Here is a 15,071-nt window from a genome sequence, read left to right as displayed (position 1 = left end):
GGTCTGGTGTAGCACCTTCCTTAGTGGACCACCAGGGCAGAGAAGGGTGAATACAAGTTGTAACAACAAATTCCGCAAAAACCTTTTTTATTGTGGAGACTGATTGATAGATGAGTTTGAGGTTTGCTACTCAGCTCTCCTGGACATCTCCCAGGCCGCCCTTCTCACGCCCTGGAGGGTAGGGGCCAGGCACTCAGCATCTCTCTCTCAGGAACCTGATGGGTTTGTTGCAGCACATACTGGGTGCTGAGGCTGATCGTGTTTCCTCTTTCTTGCAGCTGCACAGATCAGTTCTACTACCCCAGGTGAGTCCCTGCAGCCCACCCCAAGACTCCTCTCTGGAATCCTACCCTCTCGGGTGTCCAGAAATAGAAGGAGGAGAGCATACCCCTCCTAGGGACTGATTTCCCTCTGAGGACTCTGGAATCCGTTTCAGTGACCAGCTGAATCGCCAAGACCATGGCTGTCACTCATCTTGGGCTGGAGGGCCCCTCTGGTCTCCTGTCACCTCCTGCTGCCCGTGTTCATTCAGAGAGACTGTGGAAGAAAAAGATTGTTTCCTCTGGTCATTTTGGATGAAAATAGCTGTCCCAGTCATCCCATGGACAACTGTGACCGTGTTAGAAGCATGGCCGAGTAGCAGTCTTACAAACGTGTGTCCGTTAAAGAATCCTTCATGTTGAGAGCAATCCCCCAAATGATCTTCTTGCTGATCTCACAGAGGCAGCAGTGAGTGGTGGCATGAAGCGAGATCTTGATTCCCTGCCCAGGAATTGAACCTGGGTAGCCTGGATGAAAACCAGGAATCCTAGCCACCACACCCCCTGGCTCTTGCCCCCAGTGAAAACGCATTTCTCACGGAGGCAAAGACTGTAAAAACAGGCACAAAGTTTATTATTAGAGACATAGCAGAACAACAAGTGGGAGAGCACACAGAGAAACTGTTTGTTAAGACAGAAGCAGGGCAGAGAAAGGGTGTGGGCGTCCCGCCTAATGAGGAGGAGCGCAGTGAAGAGGCGGTTAAGTCACTTACATAGGGCAGCTCTTCCGGGTCTTTGTTTACCTTTGGCCAATTATCTGGCTTCTTTTTCCACACCTGCCCTGCCCTAGGACCCTCCCCACATGCTTGCGCAACTTTTTTCCAAGATGCATTCCAGCCCAGAGGCCTATGGGACGGCCTTAGCATCACATATTATGGGGTGGCGCCCCCTCCTTTTTGACCCCCAAAGAGCCTTTCTGTGCATGTGCAATGTTTCCCTTGCCCCAAGGATGGGAAATGTATGACCTCTTGATCTTTTAACAGGGTTTAGCCCCCTCTCTGTCCCTGCCATAAAGGTGACCAGTGTTCGTTTATCTACCCCATTCCTGTTGTTGTTTCTTATATTGAAGTGCAGATCTCGAAATATAGATAGGAGTCTGGTCATAAATATGTAGTCCAGAGCCCGTTTGTCTCTTGCCTCAGGAAATGTAAACAGGGGGTTGGTAATGAATGTCTGGCCTGGAGTCCATCTTCTTCTCACCCCAGGAAGTGTGAACAGGAGGCCAGCTGTAAATTTCTAGCCTGGAGCCCATCTTTCTCCTGCCTCATTGCCATAGTGATAATATCTGGTGCCAAAGAAGGTGGGAAGTGCTGTGTACTCCAGCCCATTTGGCCAGTCTCAGTGCAGGTGGGATGGTCAAGGCTCTGAGAAGTCCTGCAGCAAGGAAAACGATTGACTTTCTCAATCAAACTGACAACATGGAATTAAAAAATTATTCAGCAATATCCTAAAATCACTTCATTTTCTTTCTAGATTGGTGGCGTCCATCAACTCCAGCCACGGAAAGTAAGTGTCACGTTTTTCCACCTGACCCACAGGGCATGGGTTTCCTGTCCCCAGGTGTGGCTGTCTATGCAGCTAATGCCGACACATGCATAGCCCACCTCAACCTGCACACACAGCCCACCCAGGCTGCCCCACCACGTCCTGCCCCTGCCCTCACCCGCAGCCAGCATGGACCTTGCACACTCTCAGCCTCATTCTCCCCTGCTCGGTAGATGACTTTTGTTTTAACTAAGGAGATCGCCTTCCCCTTCCTTTTTGTGAATGAGATAAGTGATTCTCAAAAAAATAGACCTCATGGCTTTTATTTCTTGGAGTATCTCCAAAGCTTTGGGAGAAAGAAGGGGGATAAAGAATAAATGGATAATTTCCCAAATAAGCATGCTTTTACAAGTATTTTTTACCTCATGATATGGATATAGTTCAGTAGGTTTCCATTGTTCTTAAGAAATGATATGGCTACTTTTCCTTGTCATTGTCTTCTCTTCCCATCGTTTTAAATAAATGCCCCTGCGATGAAGAATATTTTTGTTTGTTTGTTTGTTTGTTTGTTTTATACTGCATGTTCTTATTAGGCATCAATTTTATACACATGTCAATCCCAATCGCCCAATTCAGCACACCACCATCCCCAGTTCACCGCAGTTTTCCCCCCTTGGTGTCCATATGTCCGTTCTCTACATCTGTGTCTCAACTTCTGCCCTGCAAACCGGCTCATCTGTACCATTTTTCTAGGTTCCACATACATGCGTTAATATACGATATTTGTTTTTCTCTTTCTGACTTACTTCACTCTGTATGACAGTCTCTAGATCCATCCACGTCTCAACAAATGACTCAGTTTCGTTCCTTTTTATGGCTGAGTAATATTCCATTGTATACATGTACCACCACTTCTTTATCCATTCGTCTGTTGATGGGCATTTAGGTTGCTTCCATGACCTGGCTATTGTAAATAGTGCTGCAATGAACATTCGGGTGAATGTGTCTTTTTGAATTATTGTTTTCTCTGGGTAAATGCCCAGTAGTGGGATTGCTGGGTCATATGGTAATTCTATTTTTAGTTTTTTAAGGAACCTCCATATTGTTCTCCATAGTGGCTGTATCAATTTACATTCCCACCAACAGTGCAAGAGGGTTCCCTTTTCTCCTCACCCTCTCCAGCATTTGTTGTTTGTAGATTTTCTGATGATGCCCATTCTAACTGGTGTGAGGTGATACCTCATTGTAGTTTTGATTTGCATTTCTCTAATAATTAGTGATGTTGAGCATCTTTTCATGTGCTTCGTGGCCGTCTGTATGTCTTCTTTGGAGAAATGTCTATTTAGGTCTTCTGCCCCTTTTTGGATTGGGGTGTTTGTTTCTTTAATATTGAGCTGCATGAGCTGTTTATATATTTTGGAGATTAATCCTTTGTCCGTTGATTCGTTTGCAAATATTTTCTCCCATTCTGAGGGTTGTCTTTTCGTCTTGTTTATGGTTTCCTTTGCTGTGCAAAAGCTTTGAAGTTTCATTAGGTCCCATTTGTTTATTTTTGTTTTTATTTCCATTACTCTAGGAGGTGGATCAAGAAAGATCTCGCTGTGATTTATGTCAAAGAGTGTTCTTCCTATGTTTTGCTCTAAGAGTTTTATAGTGTCCAGTCTTACATTTAGGTCTCTAATCCATTTTGAGTTTATTTTTGTGTACGGTGTTAGGGAGTATTCTAATTTCATTCTTTTCCATGTAGCTGTCCAGTTTTCCCAGCACCACTTATTGAAGAGACTGTCTTTTCTCCATTGTATATCTTTGCCTCCTTTCTCATAGATTAGTTGACCATAGGTGCGTGGGTTTATCTCTGGGCTTTCTATCTTGTTCCATTGACCTATGTTTCTGTTTTTGTGCCAGTACCATATTGTCTTGATTACTGTAGCTTTGTAGTATAGTCTGAAGTCAGGGAGTCTGATTCCTCCAGCTCCGTTTTTTTCCCTCAAGACTGCTTTGGCTATTCGGGGTCTTTTGTGTCTCCATACAAATTTTAAGATGATTTGTTCTAGCTCCATAAAAAATGCCATTGGTAATTTGATAGGGATTGCATTGAATCTGTAGGTCGCTTTGGGTAGTATAGTCATTTTCACAATGTTGATTCTTCCAATCCAAGAACATGGCATGTCTCTCCATCTGTTGGTATCATCTTTAATTTCTTTCATCAGTGTCTTATAGTTTTCTGCATACAGGTCTTTTGTCTCCCTAGGTAGGTTTATTCCTAGGTATTTTATTCTTTTTGTTGCAATGGTAAATGGGAGTGTTTCCATAATTTCTCTTTCAGATTTTTCATCATTAGTGTATAGGAATGCCAGAGATTTCTGTGCATTAATTTTGTATCCTGCAACTTTACCATATTCATTAATTAGCTCTAGCAGTTTTCTGGTGGCAGTTTTAGGATTCTCTATGTATAGTATCATGTCATCTGCAAACAGTGACAGTTTTACCTCTTCTTTTCCAATTTGTATTCCTTTTATTTCTTTTTCTTCTCTGATTGCCATGGCTAGGACTTCCAGAACTATGTTGAGTAATAGTGGTGAGAGTGGACATCCTTGTCTCATTCCTGATCTTAGAGGAAATGCTTTCAGTTTTTCACCATTGAGAATGATGTTTGCAGTGGGTTTGTCATATATGGCCTTTATTATGTTGAGGTAGGTTCCCTCTATGCCCACTTTCTGGAGAGTTTTTATCATAAATGGGTGTTGAATTTTGTCAAAAGCTTTTTCTGCATCTATTGAGAAGATCATATGGTTTTTATTCTTCAGTTTGTTAATATGGTGTATCACATTGATTGATTTGCGTATATTGAAGAATCCTTGCAGCCCTGGGATAAATCCCACTTGATCGTGGTGTATGATCTTTTTAATGTGTTGTTGGATTCTGTTTGCTAGTATTTTGTTGAGGATTTTTACATCTATATTCATCAGTGATATTGGTCTGTAATTTTCTTTTTTCGTGGTGTCTTTGTCTGGTTTTGGTATCAGGGTGATGGTGGCCTCATAGAATGAGAATGAGTCCTCTCACCTGCTCAGCGTCGTTCCCCTTTGCCCGTGTCGTGCCCCTTCTGTGCAAGGTGTCTGATCTGCCTTCTCTGTCTCCCAGGTGCCAGGCCCCAGTCCACGCTCCTGCCAGGTGAGTCCTGCTGCCTCTTGACTCCGGGGTGTCCCCTCCCTCCCCACTCACCTCCACAGACTCCAGCCAGGAGCCCCAGGTGGGGCGAGGGGACGTTTTCCACCTCTCAGCACCTGCCCTGGTCACTCTAGAGCGAGCAGACGCTTCCAGAGGAGCCATGGCACAAGGATCCTCGGGTCTGGCTCAGCGATTTCAGGACATTGTGGCTACACAGTGTCTCCCCAGAGCTTTGGGTGACAGGGAGGCCTGTCCTGGGGTCATTTCTGCTCGAAAGCATTGTCTAGACCGAGAGTTACGTGTGCGGGGAGAACAGGGCTGTTTCAGGTCCCCCACCCCCCGCGAAATCCAAAAGGGATACTTTCCCCAGAGAGCACTCAGTCAGGAGAGCGAGCTAATTGCTCTTGTGGAGTGTGGCGCCTCATCGCCATGCCGTGGACATTTGAGGGCATGCTCTGGCTCACGGCAAGCCTTCAGCAAAGGCCTCTTCCTCCCCCAGGCAGTGGAGATTCTCAGACCCTCCTTTCCCCGATGTGAGTGACAGGGCACTAGACTGACCTTGACTCTAGACACCGTCTTTCTAATCCTGCTGTGTCTCCCCTTCAGGTTGGTGGACTTCCGCAACTCCTTCCTATGGTAAGCATCACTTGGATCCTGCCGTAACGCTGCAGTCATCAGGCCTGGGTGCAGTTCCTGACTCTTGGTTGGAGCCTCTGAGCTCACCACCTCATCTAATGTGGAGGGTTCCTTTCGCGTGCCGGAGTTATGGAGAACCTTCACCTCCCAGTTGTGGCATACATGACTCAGAATGCTTTTCTTGACAAGTGATAGGATCCCAACTCACACTCTCTTGAGTTGGGGGTGGGAGAGGGGGCCGCAGTGACTTCCATAACTAAGAGGTGGTCGGTCTTCAGGTAGGGCTGGATCCAGAAGTTCCAGTAGAGCTTTTCCCCTGCACTTTTCTTGCCTCTATTGTCTTATGTTTATGGACTTCACTGTCAGCTTTCTTCCTGCCAAGGGGCAGTTGTCAGCCACAGGTCTACAGCCCAGGAGGGGAGAGAGTCTGGTTTTTTTGTAGCTCTTCAGCGGACAAGCCCTGGAAGGACTCTGAACAGCCTGCTACCAACAGATGCCTTCTCCCTAATCATGTCCATGTGCTCTGATGATTTTCAGCGGGTGCATGGCTTGTTCAAGAGTCAGCTGAAGTTTGGGGTTTGAAAATGCCATGAGTGAGTGCTCAGTGAAAAGTAGTCTTCAGAATACACTTGGGCCTGATGGAGTGGGTTCCCATGTGGGAGTGAACATCTGAAGGTGGCCCTTTGGCAAGGTCTGGGAAGCTGTCTCTGATGGTCTCCTGCTGCAGGGGCTCAAGTTCATCCCAGTGGTCCCTGGGGATTCAGGCTGTGGGCTTCCCCTCTTCCCACCTCCATCCCAAAGCTGGGATCAGCCACTGAATTGCTGGGCCTTGTGGGGAACCCATCAGAGAACATGCGTAGCTCAGTCCACAGCCAAGGGTTCTATCAAACAGCCCCGTGAGGATAAACGATGATGGCCAGGCTCAGTCAGGTCCTCTGGAAGGAAAACATTAGCTTGATCTCACAAGTCTTTCCCTGGAAGGATTCTGAATCTCGTTGAGTCCTCCGGACCTCTTCCTTTGGAAGACACAAGAGAGTGCATTTTCCCGTCTCCTTCCAGGAACTGAATCAGGTTTGGCCCTGAGGCTGGTGAATGGAGGTGACAGGTGTCAGGGCCGGGTGGAGGTCCTGTACCGAGGCTCCTGGGGCACCGTGTGTGACGACAGCTGGGACACCAACGACGCCAACGTGGTCTGCAGGCAGCTGGGCTGTGGCTGGGCCACGTCGGCCCCAGGAAATGCCCGGTACGGTCAGGGCTCAGGGCCCATCGTCCTGGACGACGTGGGTTGCTCGGGGCACGAGAACTACCTGTGGAGCTGCCCTCACAACCCCTGGAACACACACAACTGTGGACACAGCGAGGACGCCAGTGTCGTCTGCTCAGGTTGGTCTCAAACACGCTGGGTGTCCCTCTCTGGGGGTGTCGTTTCCTTCTGACATTCTGAATCTCTTTTAAAGCATGTTTACATTTCTCGCTTCCTTAAATCACTTTGTCTCTCTGCTAAGAATTAGTGTGAGCTTTCTGACAAGCTGCCAGGCATGTAGCTGGTGAATTAGAACAAAGAACCAAACTGAAAGTGACTTGAAGCCATTTTCTCCATGCCACAGTGCAAGCCAGAGGCAAAAGAGGCTAGTTCTGTCAGGAGGTCTGTGAATGGAGGTCATGGCCTAGGACTGCAGGTGGCCCAGGGTTTGGTTCCTGAGCCCTGGACGGTAGCCCCTCCAGGGAACCGGGATGCACTGTCTGGGCACCGGGTCTGCCGTGTGCAGGGCAGTGGCCCCTGTGTGGCCTTCCGGGCAAAGCCTTGTGATCACCGACGGTTGGGCCTGACAGATCACACATGGGATTTGAACTTCGAACTGGACCCCTCAGTCTTGCTGCCTCAGTGGGCCCATAAAAGCTGTGAGGCTGATGACTGGTTTGGGTCCACTCGGTCATGTAGACACAGAGCTAATCACCTTGACATTGGAAATAAGGGATGCTGGGCTGCCTGGACCTGTCAAGAGGAGCATTTTTGGGGGGTGAGGATGGCAGAGGTCCCACCCTGCGTGGCAGGGCACAGGCGTGGACCGAGCGTCTCACCTGCTCAGCGTCGACCCCCTTTGCCCGTGTCGTGCCCCTTCTGTGCAAGGTGTCTGATCTGCCTTCTCTCTCTCCCAGATGCCAGGCCCCAGTCCACGCTCCTGCCAGGTGAGTCCTGTTGCCTCTTGACTCCGGGGTGTCCCCTCCCTCCCCACTCACCTCCACAGACTCCAGCCAGGAGCCCCAGGTGGGGCGAGTGGACGTTTTCCACCTCTCAGCACCTGCCCTGGTCATAATAGAGCGAGCAGACGCTTCCAGAGCAGCCATAGCACAAGGATCCTCGGGTCTGGCTCAGCGATTTCAGGACATGGTGGCTACACAGTGTCTCCCCAGAGCTTTGGGTGACAGGGAGGCCTGTCCTGGGGTCATTTCTGCTCGAAAGCATTGTCTAGACCGAGAGTTATGTGTGCGGGGAGAACAGGGCTGTTTCAGGTCCCCCACCCCCCGCGGAATCCAAAAGGGATACTTTCCCCAGAGCGCACTCAGTCAGAAGAGCGAGCTAATTGCTCTTGTGGAGTGTGGCGCCTCATCGCCATGCCGTGGACATTTGAGGGCATGATCTGGCTCACGGCAAGCCTTCAGCAAAGGCCTCTTCCTCCCCCAGGCAGTGGAGATTCTCAGACCCTCCTTTCCCCGATGTGAGTGACAGGGCACTAGACCGACCTTGACTCTAGACACCTTCTTTCTAATCCTGCTGTGTCTCCCCTTCAGGTTGGTGGACTTCCGCAACTCCTGCCTATGGTAAGCATCACGTGGATCCTGCCGTAACGCTCCAGTCATCAGGCCTGGGTGCAGTTCCTGACTCTTGGTTGGAGCCTCTGAGCTCACCACCTCATCTAATGTGGAGGGTTCCTTTCGCGTGCCGGAGTTACGGAGAACCTTCACCTCCCAGTTGTGGCATACATGACTCAGAATGCTTTTGTTGCCAAGTGATAGGATCCCAACTCACACTCTCTTGAGTTGGGGGTGGGAGAGGGGACCGCAGTGACTTCCATAACTAAGAGGTGGTCGGTCTTCAGGTAGAGCTGGATCCAGAAGTTCCAGTAGAGCTTTTCCCCTGCACTTTTCTTACCTCTATTTTCTTATGTTTATGGACTTCACTGTCAGCTTGCTTCCTGCCAAGGGGCAGTTGTCAGCCACAGGTCTACATCCCAGTAGGGGAGAGAGTCTGGTTTTTTTGTAGCTCTTCAGCGGACAAACCCTGGAAGGACTCTGAACAGCGTGCTACCAATAGATGCCTTCTCCCTAATCATGTCCATGTGCTCTGATGATTTTCAGCGGGTGCATGGCTTGTTCAAGAGTCAACTTAAGTTTGGGGTTTGAAAATGCCATGAGTGAGTGCTCAGTGAAAAGTAGTCTTCAGAATACACTTGGGCCTGATGGAGTGGGTTCCCATGTGGGAGTGAACATCTGAAGGTGGCTGCTTGGCAGGGTCTGGGAAGCTGCAAGGGCTCAAGTTCATCCCAGTGGTCCCTGGGGACTCAGGCTGCGGGCTTCCCCTCTTCCCACCTCCATCCCAAAGCTGGGATCAGCCACTGAATTGCTGGGCCTTGTGGGGAACCCATCAGAGAACATGCGTAGCTCAGTCCACAGCCAAGGGTTCTATCAAACAGCCCCGTGAGGATAAACGATGATGGCCAGGCTCAGTCAGGTCCTCCGGAAGGAAAACATTAGCTTGATCTCAGAAGTCTTTCCCTGGAAGGATTCTGAATCTCGTTGAGTCCTCCGGACCTCTTCCTCCGGAAGACACAGGAGAGTGCATTTTCCCGTCTCCTTCCAGGAACTGAATCAGGTTTGGCCCTGAGGCTGGTGAATGGAGGTGACAGGTGTCAGGGCCGGGTGGAGGTCCTGTACCGAGGCTCCTGGGGCACCGTGTGTGACGACAGCTGGGACACCAACGACGCCAACGTGGTCTGCAGGCAGCTGGGCTGTGGCTGGGCCACGTCGGCCCCAGGATATGCCCGGTACGGTCAGGGCTCAGGGCCCATCGTCCTGGACGACGTGCGCTGCTCGGGGCACGAGAGCTACCTGTGGAGCTGCCCTCACAGTGGCTGGAACACACACAACTGTGGACACAGTGAGGACGCCAGTGTCGTCTGCTCTGGTTGGTCTCAAATAAGCTGGGTGTCCCTCTCTGGGGGTGTGGTTCCCTTCTGACACTCTGATCCCCTCTCAAAGCATTTTCTACATTTCTCGCTTCCTTAAATCACCCTGTCTCTCTGCTAAGAATTAGTATGAGCTTTCTGACAAGCTGCCAGGCATGTAGCTGGTGAATTAGAACAAAGAAGCAAACTGAAAGTGACTTGAAGCCATTTTCTCCATGCCACAGTGCAAGCCAGAGGCAAAAGAGGCTAATTCTGTCAGGAGGTCTGTGAATGGAGGTCATGGCCTAGGACTGCAGGTGGCCCAGGGTTTGGTTGCTGAGCCCTGGACGGTAGCCCCTCCAGGGAAGTGGGATGCACTGTCTGGGCACCAGGTCTGCCGTGTGCAGGGCAGTGGCCCCTGTGTGGCCTGCCGGGCACAGCCTTGTCATCACCTATGGTCTGGCTGACAGATCTCACACGGGATTTGGACTTCGAACTGGACCCCTCAGTCTTGCTGCCTCAGTGGGCCCATAAAAGCTGTGAGGCTGATGACTGGTTTGGGTCCACTCGGTCATGTAGACACAGAGATAATCACCTTGACGTTGGAAATAAGCGATGTAGGGCTGCCTGGACCCCTCCGTCTGGCTGCCTGTAGAGCAGTTCCCACAGCTGTTGGAACTCCCACAACTGTGGGCACCACGAGGCCGCCAGTGTCATCTGCTCAGCTTGGCTTCCAAGTCATTGAGCTTCTATTTTAGTGTGGTCTTCTCCAGAAAAGGGGTCTTCGTGCTGAGCTCCTCTCACACTGAACTTCCCTGAAAGATGGGCAGTTTCCCTGAAGGCATCACCCATGTACCTTGGTCCCTGAATTTCTTGGGTCTGGTGTAGCACCTTCCTTAGTGGACCACCAGGGCAGAGAAGGGTGAATACAAGTTGTAACAACAAATTCCGCAAAAACCTTTTTTATTGTGGAGACTGATTGATAGATGAGTTTGAGGTTTGCTACTCAGCTCTCCTGGACATCTCCCAGGCCGCCCTTCTCACGCCCTGGAGGGTAGGGGCCAGGCACTCAGCATCTCTCTCTCAGGAACCTGATGGGTTTGTTGCAGCACATACTGGGTGCTGAGGCTGATCGTGTTTCCTCTTTCTTGCAGCTGCACAGATCAGTTCTACTACCCCAGGTGAGTCCCTGCAGCCCACCCCAAGACTCCTCTCTGGAATCCTACCCTCTCGGGTGTCCAGAAATAGAAGGAGGAGAGCATACCCCTCCTAGGGACTGATTTCCCTCTGAGGACTCTGGAATCCGTTTCAGTGACCAGCTGAATCGCCAAGACCATGGCTGTCACTCATCTTGGGCTGGAGGGCCCCTCTGGTCTCCTGTCACCTCCTGCTGCCCGTGTTCATTCAGAGAGACTGTGGAAGAAAAAGATTGTTTCCTCTGGTCATTTTGGATGAAAATAGCTGTCCCAGTCATCCCATGGACAACTGTGACCGTGTTAGAAGCATGGCCGAGTAGCAGTCTTACAAACGTGTGTCCGTTAAAGAATCCTTCATGTTGAGAGCAATCCCCCAAATGATCTTCTTGCTGATCTCACAGAGGCAGCAGTGAGTGGTGGCATGAAGCGAGATCTTGATTCCCTGCCCAGGAATTGAACCTGGGTAGCCTGGATGAAAACCAGGAATCCTAGCCACCACACCCCCTGGCTCTTGCCCCCAGTGAAAACGCATTTCTCACGGAGGCAAAGACTGTAAAAACAGGCACAAAGTTTATTATTAGAGACATAGCAGAACAACAAGTGGGAGAGCACACAGAGAAACTGTTTGTTAAGACAGAAGCAGGGCAGAGAAAGGGTGTGGGCGTCCCGCCTAATGAGGAGGAGCGCAGTGAAGAGGCGGTTAAGTCACTTACATAGGGCAGCTCTTCCGGGTCTTTGTTTACCTTTGGCCAATTATCTGGCTTCTTTTTCCACACCTGCCCTGCCCTAGGACCCTCCCCACATGCTTGCGCAACTTTTTTCCAAGATGCATTCCAGCCCAGAGGCCTATGGGACGGCCTTAGCATCACATATTATGGGGTGGCGCCCCCTCCTTTTTGACCCCCAAAGAGCCTTTCTGTGCATGTGCAATGTTTCCCTTGCCCCAAGGATGGGAAATGTATGACCTCTTGATCTTTTAACAGGGTTTAGCCCCCTCTCTGTCCCTGCCATAAAGGTGACCAGTGTTCGTTTATCTACCCCATTCCTGTTGTTGTTTCTTATATTGAAGTGCAGATCTCGAAATATAGATAGGAGTCTGGTCATAAATATGTAGTCCAGAGCCCGTTTGTCTCTTGCCTCAGGAAATGTAAACAGGGGGTTGGTAATGAATGTCTGGCCTGGAGTCCATCTTCTTCTCACCCCAGGAAGTGTGAACAGGAGGCCAGCTGTAAATTTCTAGCCTGGAGCCCATCTTTCTCCTGCCTCATTGCCATAGTGATAATATCTGGTGCCAAAGAAGGTGGGAAGTGCTGTGTACTCCAGCCCATTTGGCCAGTCTCAGTGCAGGTGGGATGGTCAAGGCTCTGAGAAGTCCTGCAGCAAGGAAAACGATTGACTTTCTCAATCAAACTGACAACATGGAATTAAAAAATTATTCAGCAATATCCTAAAATCACTTCATTTTCTTTCTAGATTGGTGGCGTCCATCAACTCCAGCCACGGAAAGTAAGTGTCACGTTTTTCCACCTGACCCACAGGGCATGGGTTTCCTGTCCCCAGGTGTGGCTGTCTATGCAGCTAATGCCGACACATGCATAGCCCACCTCAACCTGCACACACAGCCCACCCAGGCTGCCCCACCACGTCCTGCCCCTGCCCTCACCCGCAGCCAGCATGGACCTTGCACACTCTCAGCCTCATTCTCCCCTGCTCGGTAGATGACTTTTGTTTTAACTAAGGAGATCGCCTTCCCCTTCCTTTTTGTGAATGAGATAAGTGATTCTCAAAAAAATAGACCTCATGGCTTTTATTTCTTGGAGTATCTCCAAAGCTTTGGGAGAAAGAAGGGGGATAAAGAATAAATGGATAATTTCCCAAATAAGCATGCTTTTACAAGTATTTTTTACCTCATGATATGGATATAGTTCAGTAGGTTTCCATTGTTCTTAAGAAATGATATGGCTACTTTTCCTTGTCATTGTCTTCTCTTCCCATCGTTTTAAATAAATGCCCCTGCGATGAAGAATATTTTTGTTTGTTTGTTTGTTTGTTTGTTTTATACTGCATGTTCTTATTAGGCATCAATTTTATACACATGTCAATCCCAATCGCCCAATTCAGCACACCACCATCCCCAGTTCACCGCAGTTTTCCCCCCTTGGTGTCCATATGTCCGTTCTCTACATCTGTGTCTCAACTTCTGCCCTGCAAACCGGCTCATCTGTACCATTTTTCTAGGTTCCACATACATGCGTTAATATACGATATTTGTTTTTCTCTTTCTGACTTACTTCACTCTGTATGACAGTCTCTAGATCCATCCACGTCTCAACAAATGACTCAGTTTCGTTCCTTTTTATGGCTGAGTAATATTCCATTGTATACATGTACCACCACTTCTTTATCCATTCGTCTGTTGATGGGCATTTAGGTTGCTTCCATGACCTGGCTATTGTAAATAGTGCTGCAATGAACATTCGGGTGAATGTGTCTTTTTGAATTATTGTTTTCTCTGGGTAAATGCCCAGTAGTGGGATTGCTGGGTCATATGGTAATTCTATTTTTAGTTTTTTAAGGAACCTCCATATTGTTCTCCATAGTGGCTGTATCAATTTACATTCCCACCAACAGTGCAAGAGGGTTCCCTTTTCTCCTCACCCTCTCCAGCATTTGTTGTTTGTAGATTTTCTGATGATGCCCATTCTAACTGGTGTGAGGTGATACCTCATTGTAGTTTTGATTTGCATTTCTCTAATAATTAGTGATGTTGAGCATCTTTTCATGTGCTTCGTGGCCGTCTGTATGTCTTCTTTGGAGAAATGTCTATTTAGGTCTTCTGCCCCTTTTTGGATTGGGGTGTTTGTTTCTTTAATATTGAGCTGCATGAGCTGTTTATATATTTTGGAGATTAATCCTTTGTCCGTTGATTCGTTTGCAAATATTTTCTCCCATTCTGAGGGTTGTCTTTTCGTCTTGTTTATGGTTTCCTTTGCTGTGCAAAAGCTTTGAAGTTTCATTAGGTCCCATTTGTTTATTTTTGTTTTTATTTCCATTACTCTAGGAGGTGGATCAAGAAAGATCTCGCTGTGATTTATGTCAAAGAGTGTTCTTCCTATGTTTTGCTCTAAGAGTTTTATAGTGTCCAGTCTTACATTTAGGTCTCTAATCCATTTTGAGTTTATTTTTGTGTACGGTGTTAGGGAGTATTCTAATTTCATTCTTTTCCATGTAGCTGTCCAGTTTTCCCAGCACCACTTATTGAAGAGACTGTCTTTTCTCCATTGTATATCTTTGCCTCCTTTCTCATAGATTAGTTGACCATAGGTGCGTGGGTTTATCTCTGGGCTTTCTATCTTGTTCCATTGACCTATGTTTCTGTTTTTGTGCCAGTACCATATTGTCTTGATTACTGTAGCTTTGTAGTATAGTCTGAAGTCAGGGAGTCTGATTCCTCCAGCTCCGTTTTTTTCCCTCAAGACTGCTTTGGCTATTCGGGGTCTTTTGTGTCTCCATACAAATTTTAAGATGATTTGTTCTAGCTCCATAAAAAATGCCATTGGTAATTTGATAGGGATTGCATTGAATCTGTAGGTCGCTTTGGGTAGTATAGTCATTTTCACAATGTTGATTCTTCCAATCCAAGAACATGGCATGTCTCTCCATCTGTTGGTATCATCTTTAATTTCTTTCATCAGTGTCTTATAGTTTTCTGCATACAGGTCTTTTGTCTCCCTAGGTAGGTTTATTCCTAGGTATTTTATTCTTTTTGTTGCAATGGTAAATGGGAGTGTTTCCATAATTTCTCTTTCAGATTTTTCATCATTAGTGTATAGGAATGCCAGAGATTTCTGTGCATTAATTTTGTATCCTGCAACTTTACCATATTCATTAATTAGCTCTAGCAGTTTTCTGGTGGCAGTTTTAGGATTCTCTATGTATAGTATCATGTCATCTGCAAACAGTGACAGTTTTACCTCTTCTTTTCCAATTTGTATTCCTTTTATTTCTTTTTCTTCTCTGATTGCCATGGCTAGGACTTCCAGAACTATGTTGAGTAATAGTGGTGAGAGTGGACATCCTTGTCTCATTCCTGATCT

At 48.0% G+C, this 15,071-nt stretch overlaps 1 protein-coding gene across 1 annotated transcript in view; it reads left to right on the top strand.

Annotated features, from left to right (window-relative positions):
- Positions 1 to 15,071, top strand: part of DMBT1 (deleted in malignant brain tumors 1) — a 109,275-nt gene that overhangs the window by 23,970 nt on the left and 70,234 nt on the right. Inside the window, exons 14-19 of the mRNA XM_082424981.1 lie at positions 279 to 305; positions 1,794 to 1,826; positions 6,672 to 6,995; positions 7,773 to 7,802; positions 8,406 to 8,435; positions 9,475 to 9,818. Of these exons, the coding sequence (XP_082281107.1) occupies positions 279 to 305; positions 1,794 to 1,826; positions 6,672 to 6,995; positions 7,773 to 7,802; positions 8,406 to 8,435; positions 9,475 to 9,818 (788 nt within the window). The remainder of the gene's footprint in view (positions 1 to 278; positions 306 to 1,793; positions 1,827 to 6,671; positions 6,996 to 7,772; positions 7,803 to 8,405; positions 8,436 to 9,474; positions 9,819 to 15,071) is intronic.

This window comes from Balaenoptera physalus, assembly GCF_965194825.1.
Source record: "Balaenoptera physalus genome assembly, chromosome: 14".
In the NCBI taxonomy this organism is placed as follows: domain Eukaryota; kingdom Metazoa; phylum Chordata; class Mammalia; order Artiodactyla; family Balaenopteridae; genus Balaenoptera; species Balaenoptera physalus.
The sequence above is the reverse complement of the archived record's forward strand: the minus strand, read 5'-3'. Positions and strand labels throughout refer to the sequence as shown.